The 17311-nt window shown below is 57.6% G+C and overlaps 3 protein-coding genes across 3 annotated transcripts; 1 reads left to right on the top strand and 2 right to left on the bottom strand.

Annotated features, from left to right (window-relative positions):
- Nucleotides 1-10: 10 nt before the first annotated feature.
- AP2IX5 (AP2 domain transcription factor AP2IX-5) lies at nt 11-6859 on the bottom strand (the record flags this gene model as incomplete). The annotated part of the gene is made up of 1 exon (XM_002368355.1): nt 11-6859. The coding sequence occupies one exon, from the start codon at nt 6857-6859 to the stop codon at nt 11-13; it is 6849 nt and encodes a 2282-aa protein (XP_002368396.1).
- Nucleotides 6860-10335: 3476 nt separating this feature from the next.
- On the bottom strand, nt 10336-13601 carry TGME49_289700 (hypothetical protein). The gene has a single exon (XM_002368354.2). It carries the CDS (start codon nt 13302-13304, stop codon nt 11538-11540), a length of 1767 nt encoding a protein of 588 aa, XP_002368395.1. The 5' UTR covers nt 13305-13601; the 3' UTR covers nt 10336-11537.
- On the top strand, nt 13482-17311 carry GAPDH1 (glyceraldehyde-3-phosphate dehydrogenase GAPDH1; the record flags this gene model as incomplete). Its single annotated transcript, XM_018782090.1, has 3 exons — nt 13482-13915; nt 14078-14171; nt 14604-17311. The coding sequence occupies 3 exons, from the start codon at nt 13482-13484 to the stop codon at nt 15543-15545; spliced, it is 1470 nt and encodes a 489-aa protein (XP_018636414.1). The 3' UTR covers nt 15546-17311.

The raw sequence follows: 17311 nt of genomic DNA, 5'->3' as shown, positions 1-17311 counted from the left end.
AGGTGCCTCCTTACTGAGTTGCCCCTTCTACTGACGGAAGCGTCTGAACATCTTCTGAGACAAAGGCGAACTCTGAAAGAGTCTTGGCTACCTCTGCGGATGTCTCCCCTTCGCGATGTCCCTCGGCTCGTGCCTCTTCTTTCCTCCTTGTGACCACAGCGGCGTTGCCTTCTTCCTTCCCCTTCTTTGCCTTGGCTTCGCGTTTCTTCTTCCCCGTGCACACCCGCGGCAGGGACAGAACTCGGTCTCCCGAAGCGTCATCGATGTCACCTTCTTCTGCCCCGTCGGCCGCAACGAACGTGCGTGCACAAGCTACGAGCGAGGGCTGTCTGGCCCCTTCCTCTTTTCTCTTCCCGCTGGTTCCCATGGATCTCGGTTTGGCCGCAGTCGGTTTAACGCTCTCTGTCTCTTGGTCGCCTTGAACTCCGGTCTCCTCCTTCACAGGGTATTCCGCGACCTTCCCCGCCTTCCCCATCCCGAGCATGCAGTCTTCCGAGTCTGTCCCTTCCGCCTGGGTGCCTCCGAGACCCGCGCACATCTGACTCCCAGACGCCTTGTCCCCAGGGGCCTCGAGACACCGCGACCTCCACTCCTCACCCCCAGCCTTCAGGATGAGTCCCTCCGTCGAGTGGACAGCTTCATCAGAAGTGTGGACGCAGAGGGGCTGGTCCCCCGAGAAGTATTTCTCGCTTTCTCTGGAATGAGGCCCGAGAGACGCCGACGCGTCGTCTTCTTGTCCAGGAGATACTGGGCCTTGCTCGCTCGGGCCCCGGCCGCACCCCACAGTTCGCGCCCCGAGAGAGACCTCCGGCATGCCGGCTAAACACCGTCCCGAGACACCTGCATGCTCGAAAGCACCCGAAAAGTCCTCAGTCACCGGGTCCCACGCGCGCGACCCCTGCAGGCCTCCAGTCCCCTCGGGCCCTGTGCCGTCTCCAGGTGTCTCCGGGGCAGCGGCGCCGGTTCCTACCCCACTCGGATCCTGCACGTCGACACAGGACTGAACCGGACTGCCTCCCCCCTCTGGGAAAGCAGACTCGGAAAACAACAGAGACGTCTGCAAGTTTCCACTGCCCTCCTGAGGAGCCGATATCACACCCAAGTGTGCCCCGCTCGAGCTGAGGCCCCCAGCGAGGGCGCTTGTCTGCTTCAGTTGTGGGGTTTTGCTACTCGCAGTTGCGCCGGCGTTCCCGGAGTTGCCTCGCCTGGACCCCTTGGCCTTCTCGCCCTTGGCTCCGCACGCGCGCCGGCCCACCGCGGCGGCCCCCGGGAGGCCCACTGCCCCCGTGCCGGGTGCCCCCGTCAAGGCCCCTCCGTCTTCGACGCCCGTCGAGGCGGTGGCGGAGTGTCGATTCGAGAAGGCGAGCGCGATGGGGAAGCAGTCCATGACGTGTGCGATCTTCCAGAGTTCCGCGACGGTCGCGTACGCAATGCGACTGAACGCGATGTTTGCGTGTCGAAGCCGCTCTCCCCAGTACGCGCTGTCTGCGTTGTAGACTTGTCGGAGGTGTCGGAGGAGCTGTTGCCTCCCCTCGGTGCCGAAGGGGCGTCGGAAGCCCTCGTGCCACTCAACCGGCGCGGCGCCGTCGCTATTCGCCGGGGCGAGTGGCGGGGACCCTGAGTTCGAGAGGGGCCTGAAGGGGGGCGAGAACGAAGAAGCCGGGCCAGTGGGGTCGACGGGTGCCGCGTAGGGAGACACCGGGAAGAGACTGCCTCCGTTCGAGGCGCTCGCGGCTCCCTTTGTGCGACGACTTCTAGCGGGACCTGAGCCGGCTTGCTTCTCTCGGGAGGTGCTCTTCCTCATATCTGTACCCCCCGCGCATGCAAGCCCAGGCCCCTCCTTCCGGCCACCCTTCGCCCGCGCGCTCTGCACAGGCCCCGTGGGGACAGAGGCTCCGAACGGGGGTGCGGTGAGACCGTGGGCGTCGGCTGGAGCCAGTGAAGGCGAGACCGTCGACTGGCAAGGCGGGAACCTCGTCGAGGACATAGGAGAGGTCTGAGTCGGAGCCCCTGAGGCGCCCAGCAAGAAATTCGGAGGATTCAGCGTCTGGCTGTTCGCGCTCTGCATCCACGATCCGTACATGTGGGGCGACGGCAAGAGATGCGACGAAGACAGGCCCCCCCCAGATGGCAGGGGCTGAGACGGGGACAGCGGGGGTTGGCCAATGGCGAGCTGCCCGGAATGCGAAACCACGCCTGTGGGATAGGCAGCGAGAGAAGAAGCGAGAGGAACGCCGGAGGCGTTTGACGCCCCCGGGGGACGCATGCCGTTTTGCCCCATGGCGCCCAAGCTCCCTGAGAGATGCGGCAAGTGACCGTACATCTGGTGAGAAGGTAGCGAGTGGAGGTGCTGCATGTCGAAAGGTCCGTTCTGCGGCTGCATGAAGCCCATGCCTAGGCCTGGCGGTGTCTCCTGTCCGTACACCCCAACTCCACCAGACACGAATCCCGCGCCCTGGCGGCAAGGCGTCGCCGAAAGGGTACCTGGAAACCCAGGGAGACCTGACGTGTTGTAGGGCGCCACGGCTCCGGGGTTGAACGCATGGTTCGTGGACACGTGCAGCTGCGAAGGCAGGGAAGCGCCCACGTCTTTTCCGAGTTCTCGCGGATCGTGGAAGTGCGAATCTGCTCCCGTTGGCAGAAAAGAGCCACTGAAGGAACAGACAGTGGTCGTCGCGTCTCGTCCGCTCGCAGGCCGGTCCTCGTTCCAGCTCAAGAACGGTGGCGGGAGCTGCGGCGAGCTCCCCTCTGGCACACTTCCTTGAGACAAGCTCTGGGTGTGGGGCACTTGGGGAGAGTTGAACGAGGGACATGTTCCCGGCGTCGAGTGAGAGGAGTGGACGTTTCCGGTTCCGTCCGGTCTATCCTCTTCACCTCTGATCAGCGACGACCCGAAACCCGGGGCCCCGTTCTGTTGAAAGCACCCAAAGGCGCCGTCTGCAGTCGGCACACTACTCATGCCCAGGAGAGACCGGCTATCAAATTCGTTTTCTCTTCTCCGCTTCCGCTCGACATCAAGGCCTTCCTTGCCTCCGATCTCCGACACCGCGTTCTCGTCGATTTCCTCGCCAGAAGGCACCTGGAACCCGCTGAAGAACGGGTATCCAGTTCTGTCGCATGCAGTCGTGCCCGTGCCATCTGCAGACTCGAGCCGCCCCACAAACGGTTGTTGCGGGTCCCTCGCGTTCTCATCCCCGAATCTCTGCGTGTTTGCCTCGGCGACCGCCTCCGGCAGTCCATGCAGCTGTTCACTTTCTTCCTCTTTCCCTTGGATCGCCACGAGCGCTGGTGCACCCGCCTTCTCGCCCACCGAGACTCCCTCGCCTCCAGAGCCCCTTCGGTAGAAGCCAACGGGCTCCCCGTCTCCGCCCGACGTCTGGCGCGGCGCGGGATACAGTCCAGTTGCAGCTGCCGCGCCTGCTCCAGTCGCCTCGCTGACACATCCAGCTTCTTCCTTCTTTACGCCTCCCGCCATCCCCGGAAGGCCCGAACCTGGGGCGGTCTCAGTCCCCTCAGGACCTTCGCTTGGCGCCGACTCAGCGAGGCTCCCCGGGCCCGGAGGCCCGACAGAGCCACGGGCCAGCGCCGGGTGGCTGCGGCTGCTGCAGCTGCCGGAGCTGCTTCTTCTTCTGCGTTTCTTGTGATCGCTGCCGGGGGCGCCCTCGGAATTGCCTGGCGACCGGATTCCCTTCAACGAGTTCAGGCGTGAGTAATGGGACTGACGCCACTCAATCGCCGCGTAGAACGCGCCCAGAGGGCCCCAGCGACCCATGCTGAAGCGCCGCTTGTGTTGGCAGCCGCGGTAGTAGACGGAGGCGCACCAGCGTCTCTGTTGTTGCTCCATCTGAATCCCTGGAAGGTTCTGAGGCGTCGGGTAACGCGCCTGGTGCTTCTGCACGCAGTACCCGATAAACTCCTCGGACGGCTGTTGGAAGGCGGCATCTTCAAAAGCGGCTAGAAAGCCGGAGGCGCCACTCTTTGAGGCCTTGGTCCCCGAGGGCGACCCCTCGGTCTCGGCCTTGGTCGGAGAGACTGGACCCGCAGCCCCAGGCTGGGACCCAGCCTGCAAGGCACCGGCTGCAGGGTACGGCTTCGCGTTCTTCGGCTGACCTGTCGCTGGATGTGAACGGTTTTCGGCCGACGCACGCGACGACGGCGTTTCCTTTCCCTCACCGGCCTCACGCCCAAAGAGCCCCAGAGAGGAAGGCGTCCCCAAGGGGGAAGGCGAGACGCCGTATGCCTTCTGTAAGTTCCCGCCCTCGGTCTCGGGTTGTGTCTCCAACGCTCCTGCTCGCGTTGTGAGTTCGCCTTGGGCAACGTGAGGCTTGTCTTGCGATCCGACAAGGCCCCCGTCACCGCCTTGAACCGCACTGTCCCCCTCCGTCCTCTCTTCGGCCGTCGACGCCACGGTGGAGACTGTCGGTTTGGACCAGTCTGGCTCGGAGGCGCCTGGGAGCGTCTCGGGGCGTTGGCCTGGCTGCATCAAAGCCGCGAAGTTGCTCCTATCTTGCCATTCCGGAAAGGGGAGGAAGGACGGAGTGTGGAGGACGGAAGGCAGAAAGGACGCTCTGTGAGACACACTTGAGTGGCCGGGGCCGAGGTGGGGTCGTTCCTCTTTCGCCAGTCCCTCCCGGGTGCCCTGGGAACCCTCCAGAAGCGTCGCGGCCTCTCGCTCTTGGTCCTCGCCCTCCTGGGAAGCCACGCTCCCGGAGAAGGGCAGGCCCGCGGTGTCTCCGCCCGCCGCGGCGCGGTCGGTGGCGGTCTGTGCGCCGCCGCAGGCCGCAGAGCGGAGGACGGCGGACCCTTGCCGCGGAGACGACAGCGTTCGGGTCCCGCCGTTCTGGAGAAACAGGTGTGAAGAATAAAACAGAGAGGGGTCAGCGCCCGACATCCCGCTGCCTCTATCCTTCCCGGCGTCGAGCTCGAGAAGAGAAGGAAACGGGAGGGAGCCCTGGGGAGTCTGGACGGCAGGCAGTGCTCTGTCTGCGCGGGCTTCCCGCGGGTCTGACCCGCCGCAGTCGCCACTTCTCCGGGCGCGGGGTGTGTCTCCGCTGTCGTGCTGGCTAGCTGTCGAGACTGAGAAGACGCCAAACAGCGGGTCAGCGCCCGTCGGGGTGGAGGGGCCTCGGCCGCCTCCGGAGGTCGGAGACGGGAAGCTGTTGCGGCGCGGGTGGCTGCTTTGGTGCAGAAGAAGCTGCTGTCGCTGAGAGAGAAGCGGCAAGTGAAGAGGAGAGCCCGGAGAGGCCCCGCCGCCTGTGTGGCACAGGAGTCTCTGCGTCGCGGCCGCCAGGGCTGAGGCGCCGGCGGGAGAGGCCGCTGCATTCGACGGAGAGAAGAAGGGTGCATTCGCAGTTCCGACCCCAAACAATGAAGGAAGAGAGAAGCACGACGGCGAGAAGGGCGTGCCCCCGAAGGCGTCAAAGGATCCACCACCCCCACCGCCAGAAGACCCCCGCGTCCCTGCTCCCAAAACGGCTCCGCTCGGTCCGACACTCTCCAGAGACCCACAGCCGGGGCCCAACCCATTGCCTCCCATCCCAAAAGCTGCGTCGTCGAACAGAAACAAAGCCGGGCTGCGCGAGCAGCTGCTGCTGTCCATGCCCTGAGCTGGGTGGAACAGAAAGGAAGGGTCCAGGAGCGACGGCGGCGGGGTCCGGCGGACACTGGAGCCCGAGCTCGCGCCCCGCGGCCGCGAGGCAGAACCCTGGCGTGACGCCGGCGAGGAGACACTTCGGGCTCCACTCATCGTTCGAGTAATACTCGCGCCGGGGGGGCCCGCGGCTGCTTTCTGGAGGCAGTTGTCGTTTTCTGACGCGAACGGTTCAGGCAGGGAGTCCTCAGGAGGCGAGGCGCCACCTCGTTGTCGAGAGTCCTTCGCTCCTGAAGACAAGGCGCCCGTCAACAGCGTGGCCGCTTCGTCTCCCTTGGACAACGGTTGCAACGGATTTTGCTGGACCAGGAGCGCGGGGTGGCTACCCCCATCCGTGAGAAGCGCGGTTGAGCCCGCGCGACCCGTGGGGGAGAAGACCCGAGAAAAAAGGTGGCCAGACCGGGGGGTGTTGAGAAGGCGGGGACTGAAGTCCAGTCCACACTGGTTGAGCGCTGCGGCGGCAGCGCCCATCGGAGTCGCGTCTGCACCTGCGTCTCCTCTTTCGACCCCTGAGGGTCGTTCTCCTGTCGGAGACATTGTGGCTGCGTCTGATGTCGAGGACGCCGAGACAGAGGTGCTGAAGAGCAGAGCGGGCTCTCGGTCGCTCCGTCGCCGGGTGAGAGGGAGAAGCAGCGTGGGAGTCTCAGAGCCCGCGGCAGAGCCCTCTGCGCCGTGTCCTGCACCTCCAAAGGGGGCTGTGTCCGAATCCGACGAGGTAGAAGTCGTGGCGAAGAGCGGGAACGGGTCTCCAGTCGGGGAGGTGGTGAGCTGGAGGGACGAGGACGGCGTCACGTGCCCACTCGGTGACCCTGCGCCCCCCACGAGCACCTTGGACAGCAGCGCCGCGGACGGGCTGGCTGTTCGTCTGACGGGAGAAAACCGGGGCGAATCGGGCGTCGAGGAGAGAGCATGGCCGGCGCTGAGTCCGAAGACACCTCCTCCGGACGAGGTCGGCAGCGACATCCCTCGGGCCGCCTGCGAAGACGTGGCGGGCATGCCCGCCAACGCTGCGCGCAGAGCGTTGGTTCCCGTCGTGGGGCTGGTGCTTTCAGAAATTCCAAAGCCGAGAGCCTGTGGAGAGACGTCGAAGTGACGGGAGGTCGGAGAGCACCCCGGCGAGGACGGAAAGAACTGGTGCAGCGGCAGCAGAGAGGCAAGAGGCGTCTGCTTCGCAGACGGCGAAGCTGTCGGGGTCGGCGGCCACGCCATCTAGCATAGCAGATAGGGCAGGGCACAGGAATGGCCGAGGACATGTGTCTGTCGTTGTTGGTCGCTGCCACGCCGCTCAGACTTGAGAGGCGTCACCAGGTGTGCTGGATAGGAGGAACGGAGAAGGGGGCGAAGACATCGAAGGACACACGACTGACAACCAGAGAGCCCACCGAGGCAGAGAGAAATCTGGGAGGGGGAACACGAGAAGTGGCGCGAAGGTAAGGTAGAGAGAAGGGGAGAAAGGGGTCTACAACGAAGGACGCTACGCGTCCGCGAGTTACGGCCGATGCAAACAGCTCGCGTGACAAGTGAAGCAGACCGATGTCATAAAAAAATCGAAGCTTCTTGGTACCCGGCAAATATGTGCCGGTGAAAATGACAGCGAAAAAGTTACACAAGACCGAAGCGCCGCCAAAAGGCGGCTTCCCTGCTACACACACTCTCGCGAAACACACCCCGGTGGACAGTCCGCGGCACTAGCTTCACTCGGTTGAACTCATTCGGAGAAAAGACTCCCAAACGCGTTCGATTGGCGAAGAGAAAAAAAAGGTTTTTCCCTTGTTGAGTTCTTCATGAACAGCTTTTGACAAGACGCCTGTCCAGACACTCGGCCACCGTGCGGGAAGAACAGGGTGGCGTGTGCGTGGGACGGCACAACAAACAAGTTTTGACAAGGTTCAGAAGTGAAACACAGAACACGAACCGGTGGCGAGCTTGTTCCGAAAACACATTTTCTTCTCGCGCGAGTGTCGATCGACACTCGAGCCTCCACTCCCCCCAGTGGCACGCGACCTGTCGGTGAGGACACAAAGTGAAACTATGTGCACGGTGGAGGGTGGTCCGGTGAAGAGGCGAAAGAGCGACAAAAAGCCGACAACTCAGCCCCCCGATTTCAAAAGAGTTCCCTGTCTTTGTTTTCACTCGTGCGCCCAGAAGGGAATCTGAAGAAGAAAAGAAGATGCGTTCGTTGTGCCGACCCCCCAGTATCCAACTTCTTTTCCAGGGTAGCCAGTTCCTCCAGTTCACCACGCCCCCGACGCACTGTGGTCTTTCATTCAGATAGGCGCTCAGCTAGCTACGAAAAGCAGGTGAAAAACCCAGTCTTGATTTGCAGGTACCGGGAATCGCCGCCTCCAGGACGGGGTGTGCACAGATTTTTGCAAACTCTTTAGAAAACTGCGAGAACGAAGAAACGAAGCGCGTCGCAGAAACCATCACGCCACACACGGACACTTCTATCTAGCTGGCGAGACCCAAGGCAGCCACTGTAAAATGTGCGACGGGGGTCGGCTGAAGAAAGCACTCACCAGGGAACAAGGACAGTGTAACTGACGATGAAGGAGGGGTCCAAGATCTGGTAAACCTAACAGTCTCCTTGCGTTCTGTGTGTTATTAGGAGAAAAGGAAGTCGCGTGTCTCACAGGACCTCGGGCGAAGGCCTCACGAAATGAGAAAACGATCTGGGTTCCCCCCTCCAGTCCTGCAAGAGTGTGGAGGAGTCGGACGGTGGTCCTGCAAACCAGGAAACCCCCACCCTCCACCCCCCTCGGTAACGGCAGCAACCTCTGGCTGTCGATTGCCGATTTGTGGTTTTCTGAACCACTGATGTGCCGGTATGAGAACTAACCGCTCTTTTGTGTTGAGCAACCACTGTTCAGCTGGGTAGCCATCTCACCATCCCGAAACTACACACGCAAGCTCCTGTGCCGAACTATTACGGCCAGCGCCCGTCGCATCGAATGTGGAAAATGCAAGGGATTATTTTCGACGAGGGATTCGTCGAGCTCCGCAAAAAAGGAGAAACCGTAGAAAAAAGGATTCCACACACCTGGTTTTTCACAATCGTGGCATGTGTACATCTTTCCACGCATAGAGATGTGTGTCTTTGCAGGTGCACACAAAACAGCTCACAGATGTCTTTCGTAACATTCTGTGCCTACTGGCGGGGGAAGGAGAAGAATGGTTGACGGGTGCTTTCTCACCTTGTGGATCTGGCTTTCGTTCGTTGCGCTACGGAATCGTTTTTTTCTCTTCGTCTTCATACTAGCAGTCGCTCTGGTCGAGATGTGATAGGAGACTGTTGAGCGTCACGGAAGAAGTCAAAAGCAGGAATAATTGGGAACTGCCCCTCGTACCCCGGACTGAAGTCGCCGTTCAGCCCCAGTAAGGCAGGGACTCTGGCAATCCGGTGAGCAACAAACTCGCAGCCTCGTTGATTAATAGCTCTGGGAAAGTAAGGCGCTAGCCGCTACGCCGTTTGCCTGGCATTTGTTTTCTGCCCTAACAGTTTCCCCAGTGATGTACTGTACTTGAGCTCCCCACAAAAAGACACGAGTTTCGGAACGCCGTCGGACTTGCCAACTTACGGATCACAGGAAATGCCGGCTGGTTTCGCGTACGGCCACCGAAGGGATTGCGGGCCGCCCAGGGGTGTTGAGTCTTCAATAGAAGCTTGCTGATCGCGAATGTCTTACGAGACTGTGCGTGATACAAATCCTTTGGACTCGTCCGATGAAGCGACATGGTTGGTCTGGAAACCCCATCGCAGATACCAGCGTTTTTACTTACACCATAGTGCTCGAATAGCATCTCTTGAAGTACGGATGCGCTCGGTGCCTCTGGAGTTCCCGAACATGGGAACTCATCTGTGCTGCATTCTACTCTGTTGATTTTCCCCTTTTCGTCTGTACCGTGATAGTCACACGCTTTAGGCAACATGCAGCTCACGGATATATCGCGAAGACAGAGCGTGCTTGCGGTATTGATCGTTTCCAACGGATGGCATTGCGTAAACCAGGAAGAGCAATATGCGGTATTGACCCAAAAAGCAGGGACCTACGCGATTGGTTAAGCATCACAACGACTCTACAGGAATAGCATCCTTCGGATGTGCCAATCTATACACATATACACGCATATAGACGTACACCAGAACCCCCCGGATGCTGCGTATGAACCAACGTAAACGGACATACCAGCGCTCTGCTCGACTACGGACTGTTATTATGATCAACGCAAGAGGAAACGTAACACGCCTGAAATGCAACAACCTAAATTCCCATGCTGCTGCTACTTCTCTATTCAGGTGTTGAACGCTAGCAAATTCACAGAGTGCTACTGACGTATAACTAAACGCTTCGAGCGATACAAGAGCGTTGCATATGTGGCCGCATGCCCAAGAAAACAGGGATCTTCGTCGTACAAATTGATCGCATCATGTGACAGAGTTTGATGTCGCTCAAGTTGTCCTCCTTTTCAAGTGGACGACCATTTGGGTCCAAAGTATATGTATTCGGTAGTTTTTTCAGACCGATGTCTCTTGTTCTCTCGCGCTCGAGACAACACCAGAAATATGTTGTCTGTTGGAGAGTGCTTGGTGAGACTTGTCTCGTGGGAGGGACTAGGAAAGAGCGAAAGAGTGACCCATGCAAAAAGGCCCCTGAATCCCTTGAGGAAGACTGTTTACATTCGTTCGCCTCTTGTTTTATGACAGATTAATGGTACTTCGGCAACGTGAAACAAGCCCCAATGTCGCTCCTGCGCGTATGTATTCCACTGAAGCCCCATTATCCCTCTTGCGTCAGCTGTCATCTTTGACCGTGCTACGATGGTCCACTGGTCAATGAGTCCCGGTAAATCCGATTTACCCTGCGTGTAGAGCTTCCTGTACAACCTTTTCCCGAAACTACGCCTCTTATTGCAACTCAATCAGCAGGTTCCTTGTCCCTTGAGTTAGTGTATCCTCTTATTCCACCCTTTCATCTGTCAACCTTAAAAGCTCGCTGCATCGTCTGCCACCACAATACTTGAATTTCAACATTCATGACACTACTTCTAGAAAAGGAGTTGTTCAGTTCCGCAGAGAACTGTAGATGTAGACTGTTGTTTCCAAACAATCAGAAACGGGATCGTCACATATCTCAGGGAGCAGAGCGTCCCCAAAGGGTACGAGGGTATTCACGAATCTGAAGGATGCAAACCAGCCTTTCATTTGTGACATAGTATATCGACTCCTGGGTAACTCAATGAACTGAGTCCGTTAGCACTCAGGATATGTCATTTGCCTTGCATTCTACTAAGGAACTTTCATATAAATACAGCCACATTTCGAGTCTGGCGTCCTACTTCTCTAATAACAGACGTGCTCGGACACGTCTGCTCATAGGTCGCGACTCTGCAGTGTCTGTACCACGTACGGGACGTCATTGCGATGTTTTCCTATCAACGATCGGGTATGTGTTTAAAAGGTGCTAGAAGAAAAAAAATCTCTCTCTGGCAGGCGGTTCAAACGGTCGGAATCCCATTGATACGAGATCCTCTTCGCTATTGTGAACTCCTTCAATCTACGAACAGGGAAAACACGCCATTGCGGTACTACGATATGAAGCATGTGCCGTTGAAAGCGTCCCTCTCAACGGCTGGACTATGTGAGACGCCCCGACCGTCTCAATACGCTACGAGATATGTTGGTCGCTGATTGGTTGATGACGGCTGTGACACTATTAGCGCACTATGTGTGTCGAGAACATCCTCTGAAAGTCGCTTGACCTGAAGTGGTTGTACAGAACATTGACAAGGAAAGGAATGGACTAGCTCTCCACAGATTTGACCCACGATCACGCTTTCCACAGTGTTTGAAAACCCATGAAGAAAGCACGTTTTCCCTTTAGCGCGGTCACAATTCGTTTTCTCGGAAACGCGCAGCTCCGAGTTCGAAACCCTGACGTTGCAAGCATTCTGCGGCGAAGTCTTCATAAAATGAAACCAGTTCCTGCAGCCTCAATGACTCTGAATAGACTGCATCACATATTTCTTCCAGTTCTTTGCCTCCTGCGATGACTGCCCATTCGTCGCTACTCGCCTCAGTTGCAACCTCATCTGTCTCCGGACCATTCTCGTCTGCTGGCTGTGACTTCTTTTTGAGTTCTGGCTTCTCCGCAGTGTCCGAGCTTGAGTCCACAGACAACACTGAAGGCTCGGTCCCTAGTTTCAGCGACACGTCGCCAGTGTCGTCCCCACCGACGAGCTCCCCAGACATTGGTGCCTTGCTGTGCCACTGTCTGTCTCTCTGGCTCTTTTGATCCCTACTTCGCCGCTCTAAGACCGACAAATCTCCGAGTTCCGCCAGGGAAACAACCGGTCGGTGTCTCAGGCGCTGCGGACTGAACGGAGGCGACGTTGGTGGAAGTTCACGCTCAGCAGATTCCCGCTGGTGACCAGGAACACCGGAAGAATGGCTAACCTCATGTCTGCACGAGTGCGACTGCACATGCCGCACAGAGGAAGGAAGATTCTCACTCGTTGGAAGAGTCTGTGAGATGAAACTCCGTTCATTTCCGGAGGAAAGGGTCACTTCACCGTCACCTGCCGGTCCTGTGTGTGAGTCACGGGCTTTCAAACCTTCTGAAGCGCTGCGCGCGGCTCCTGTTTCAGCATCCTGGCAACCAGAGCGTTCCGTCTGTCCGTTCCAGCAACGAAGACCCAGAACGGCTTCGGGTGTCAGACCCCGATTGTTGACGGAAGGCAGACTCCGAAGAACACCGGACGAACAGTCGACGTCAGACACATGTGCGTTCGGCTCCCACTCGCCAGCTACCCCGGCTTGTTCTGCTTCGTTCAGAACGGCTCCTGCCTTACCCGTTCCTGAGACGTGTACACCTTTCCGAGCATGCTGCTGCAGTATCAGTTTGATATGGGACGCGCAAGTCCAGAAATCCCTCAGCTGCTGCTCGACTGCTGACAGGAAGAATTGGCCATGGGCGACCAACTCCTGAAGCTGACCAAGAGACAGCTCTGAATATGGGACGGCTCCGTTTTCCTCTGCATACCGTGAACGGTAGACCTCGTCCGCTGCATCACCCTGCTGCATGATGCTCTTTCCCCATTCCGTCTCCGATTCTGGAAGCTCTTTTTCCAGGTTGTCGAGACAAATGTGAACAGTGGCGTCGCCGTTCATGGAATCGCGGAGAGACACATACGGCACTGCGAACAAACGCCAAGGTCCGTGTTTCGGCTGGATGGCAGGGTACATGCGTCTCAGGTCTCCGTCTGGGGGGCGATACAACGGATCACTGTCGACACCGTCGAACATAAATCTGTGGAAAAACTCGTGAGTTCCGACGTGAACGACAGCAGCCAGCAAGTCCGGATGTTCCAGAGGCTTCAGTGCAGCCGCGGCGGCTGCGCCGCCTACGCGCACAAGGCATTGTCCCAGAGCTTCACATTTTTCCCGGAATTTATTTTTGCTTTTTATGCGACAACGAATAGTACGCTGAAGCGTCGAATTCGACGAGCTCCAGAAGCTGTGGAGAAGAGCGCGGGTGAACGCGCGGTACAGCCAAGCCTCCTGCTGGCGTTCTAACCGAGAGGTATCTTCGCGAGAGTCACCGTGGAGACGGACACTAGGAGCGAAGCTGCTGGAAGCGGCTGTGTGCGATGCCATGATCACTTTAGAATTTTCTCTTCATGGCAAAGTGCAGGTAGGAAGCAGAGGACACGGGTAACGTATTGTTCTGGCGGGTGAACGCCCTCCCCCTCCGTCATTCACTAACACTGCAGACAGCCGAGGCAATAAAAGACAGGTGGCAAACTGGTCGAGGAAACACTGTCACCCCTGTAAATGGCCTTGCTAACGACAGTCCGTGACAGTTGCTTTTACTTTCCACAGAAAACAGCCTCAAGACATGTGTTCTTAGCGTGTGTGACTGCCCTACTGCAGCGCAGCGATCCGACTTTTTTTTGCGAACAGTCGACGAGCATGCAACCTGAAGCTGATTCCGCGTGGCAACCCGATGCTGGTACTGTTTCGCTGCTCACGCGAGTGAAGGATCTAAGGGTCGCTATTGCGCCGGTACTGTGGAAGTCTGCGGAAGCGCACGAGCATCGCCACCACCCATCCGCCTGTTGTGGGCCAGTGGAACGGAATCTGCTCCAATACACGGCGCGTCCCGCACCTCCACCCTTCCCCGACTTGGCTCCTTCGCTTCTTTGGCCGAGGGCGCGTCTGCGAACCAAAAAGATTGCGGGACGCAGTTACACGACCCCGGACTGCAGGTAGGGAGGGGCGTTGGGTGTGCGTCTCTCGGCCGGGGATCGCATCAGCGCTGCGTGACGTAGTGCGGGTGCGCGCATGGACGAAGAGGTGGGAGTTGGTATAGTCAATCATTCTGTCAATTCGAAAAAACAATTTCTCGATCTGCGCTCTTTTTCTGTCAGACACTTTGCCAAGATGGTGTGCAAGCTGGGTATTAACGGTTTTGGCCGTATTGGCCGTCTGGTGTTCCGTGCTGCGATGGAACGCGGCGACGTGGTAGGTTTCCGACTAAGTGTGGCCTGTTGATTTCCGTTGGTGCAAGGCTGCCGGTCGACTCAACGTGTTCGTTTTGACACAACCGTGGCAGAGCGTGATACCCCACCGCGTGTCATTCATGTTAAGCACGCCGAACGCGACACAGAATTGCACATTTCCACGTTCCTAGTCGGTGTTTGTAGGAGGCACGAGCAATGGGCTCTTGCCTAGTATTGCACACGTGGGAACGAACATTGGTGGTCAGTTGACCGACTGAGTAGCTCCAGTTCAACTTGCTAGCGCGTTTTGTGTTTGGGCAACGCATGGACGGCAGGGCTGTTTCAGACTGGAAGCAAATATCCCACTTTGAAACGGGCGGCTCTTCGCCAGCACGGGAGTTTGTTTAATTTTTGTGTGGCGTGTGATGTGCTGCAATGCCTTGCACGAATTCAGGAGGTTTTGGCGATCAACGACCCGTTCATGTCCCTGGACTACATGGTGTACCTTCTGAGATACGACTCGGTCCACGGCCACTACCCCGGCGAAGTCAGCCACAAGGACGGCAAGCTCATTGTCGGCGGAAAGGCCGTGACTGTCTTCAACGAGAAGGAGCCAACTGCCATCCCTTGGGGCCAGGCTGGCGTCCACTACATCTGCGAGTCCACCGGTATTTTCCTCACCAAAGAGAAGGCTCAGGCTCACTTGACCAACGGCGCGAAGAAGGTCATCATGTCCGCCCCCCCCAAGGACGACACCCCGATGTTCGTCATGGGTGTCAACAATGACCAGTACAAGTCCAGCGATGTCATTGTGTCGAACGCCTCTTGCACGACCAACTGCTTGGCTCCTCTCGCCAAAATTGTCCACGATAAGTTCGGCATCGTTGAGGGTCTCATGACCACCGTCCATGCGATGACGGCGAACCAGCTGACGGTTGATGGACCCTCCAAGGGTGGCAAAGATTGGCGCGCTGGCCGGTCGGCAGGCGTCAACATCATCCCTGCCTCCACTGGTGCCGCCAAGGCTGTGGGCAAGATTATTCCTTCCCTGAACGGCAAGCTGACCGGTATGGCTTTCCGTGTGCCCGTCCCCGACGTGTCTGTGGTTGATCTGACCTGCAAGCTGGCCAAGCCCGCGAAGTACGAGGACATCGTGGCAGCTGTGAAGGAGGCTGCCACCTCCGGCCCCATGAAGGGAATCATCAGCTACACCGACGAAGAGGTCGTCTCCTCTGACTTCGTCCACTGCAAGTTCTCCTCCGTGTTTGACATCAACGCCGGCATCATGCTTAACGACACCTTCGTTAAGCTCGTGTCTTGGTACGACAACGAGTGGGGATACTCCAACCGCCTTGTTGAGCTGGCTCACTACATGTCCGTCCAGGACGGCGCGTAAGCGCAATTTTGCTTGGGATTCGAGGATGATTGCGAAACGGCTGCAAAAACATCAACGTTTAAAACGCACTCATGGCATTTTTTGATCGTTACCCTGCAATTGATTAGGGTCTCAACATTGCTGTTTCGAGTCGAGTTCGTTAATGTCCCTTTTTTTTTTACTCTAACGGACGGGTTTAGTACTCTGACGCGTCAGCAAGCTGCCTCGCCAAGTGCAGATTACCCACTAGGTGTCCATAAATCAACGCAGATAATTTCGTAGAGAAAGACCTGGGAAATTCTGTAAGCACACATTTCGAGCAGCCGCACTCGATGCTCGTTTACATTCCTTCGAACGACCTGGTGTCACTCGCCGCGATACTTCTAGGTGTTTTCTGTAACCGAAGTCTGCTGAATGCCGAGGTTCATTAGCAGGCGGTCCGTGGTGCCGCGGGGCTGAAAAATGTATCGGTGTCAAAGTGGTTACACTGTGGCACCCGGATTGAGAGCGTTAGTTCGCTTGCTGACTGTAGCATGAGCGTACACACGAATGAAAGGTTGCCACCAAGGAATGACACGGAGTGGCATTTCCAGGTAGTTCCTGCTGCTAAGAGTGCTAGGAGGGTGCGTCGGATCTAGGTAGCACTCGCACCACGGCTTTGACAAGCGTGACAGCAACTGAAGGCGGTGGGCTGTGGCACGAAAAAGTGATTACGGCTGTCTCAAAGCTAGTGCCGGGCGTCCAGTACAACCGGAGAACGGACGCCGGTTGCGCGGAACAGAAAAGTGCAGCTCTGCTTAGTCTTCATAGCAACCGCTTCGGACTAATGATACGACCGTTTAGTTTCATGCCATACTATTCGTGCGAAACGCGATCCGGAGCCAAAGCTGATACGGAATGTATTTCTCACTCCTTTGGATACCTGATTGCAGATTTCGCGAGTGTCAAAGTTGAGGTAGTACGGTGCGGACAGTTTTTGGAATATGATGGGTTATAAAATTGTTGCGTTAATGTCCTGCATAACTGTCGCCAACCACTGCAGCAGGCATATTTTCCTACGAAGGCATTTATTCTTTCAGGACTCAATCATGGTTCCGTTACGTGTACGACGGGGGACTCTGAGTAGCATTGGGTGGGATCCAAGATAAGGCTGTCTGCGTGGAGATCACATCATCCTCACATTCCACTCTCATCCGAGCTGACATCGGTAGGCTCCCTGTGTGAATACCAAGCGGTGTTGGGATGCAACCGTATCGGGTACCAATGAGTTCTTCGTGAAAGCCCTGCAGATCTGGCGATCGGTTGTCCAACGCACCGTCTTAATCAGCGCACCGTATTTGCTGTCTTGTGGTACGGCGCAAATGCGTCATTGCCCGACGGTTGCGTTCTAGCATCATATAAAAGAACGAAGAAAAGCTACAACGCCGCGCCTCATAGACTGGCTCTCACCCGCCTGCGAGGAAAATGAAGTACTGAAGGGACTGTAAGCTCCCCCCTCTACAAGCGATATCCGCTTTTTGACTTTGTAGATTCCGTCAGTTCGCGCAGAACAGTATGGGGAGTCTTGTGGAGGGCGGTCTCCTCCCCTACAATTCCGTATATTCGTTCCATGCTTTTAACGTTGGGGCTCTGTGCTGGTGCACCGCAATTTTGATGACTCATTTCTGTCTACCACCTGGGCGCCATCGGCTGCACGGCCTAACAGACAATTCCTGGAGCCGTACAAACTCGCGTACTGTGAAGGCTGCACTCTGGTAAACACGGCGATGCTAGAAAGAAAAGTATGC

This window comes from Toxoplasma gondii, chromosome IX (genome assembly GCF_000006565.2).
Source record: "Toxoplasma gondii ME49 chromosome IX, whole genome shotgun sequence".
Lineage (NCBI taxonomy): Eukaryota > Apicomplexa > Conoidasida > Eucoccidiorida > Sarcocystidae > Toxoplasma > Toxoplasma gondii.
The sequence above is the reverse complement of the archived record's forward strand: the minus strand, read 5'-3'. Positions and strand labels throughout refer to the sequence as shown.

What these genes read in the sequence shown, in the direction of transcription:
- TGME49_289700 (XM_002368354.2), bottom strand. Translation starts at nt 13,304, where the DNA reads ATGGCATCGCACACAGCCGCTTCCAGCAGCTTCGCTCCTAGTGTCCGT.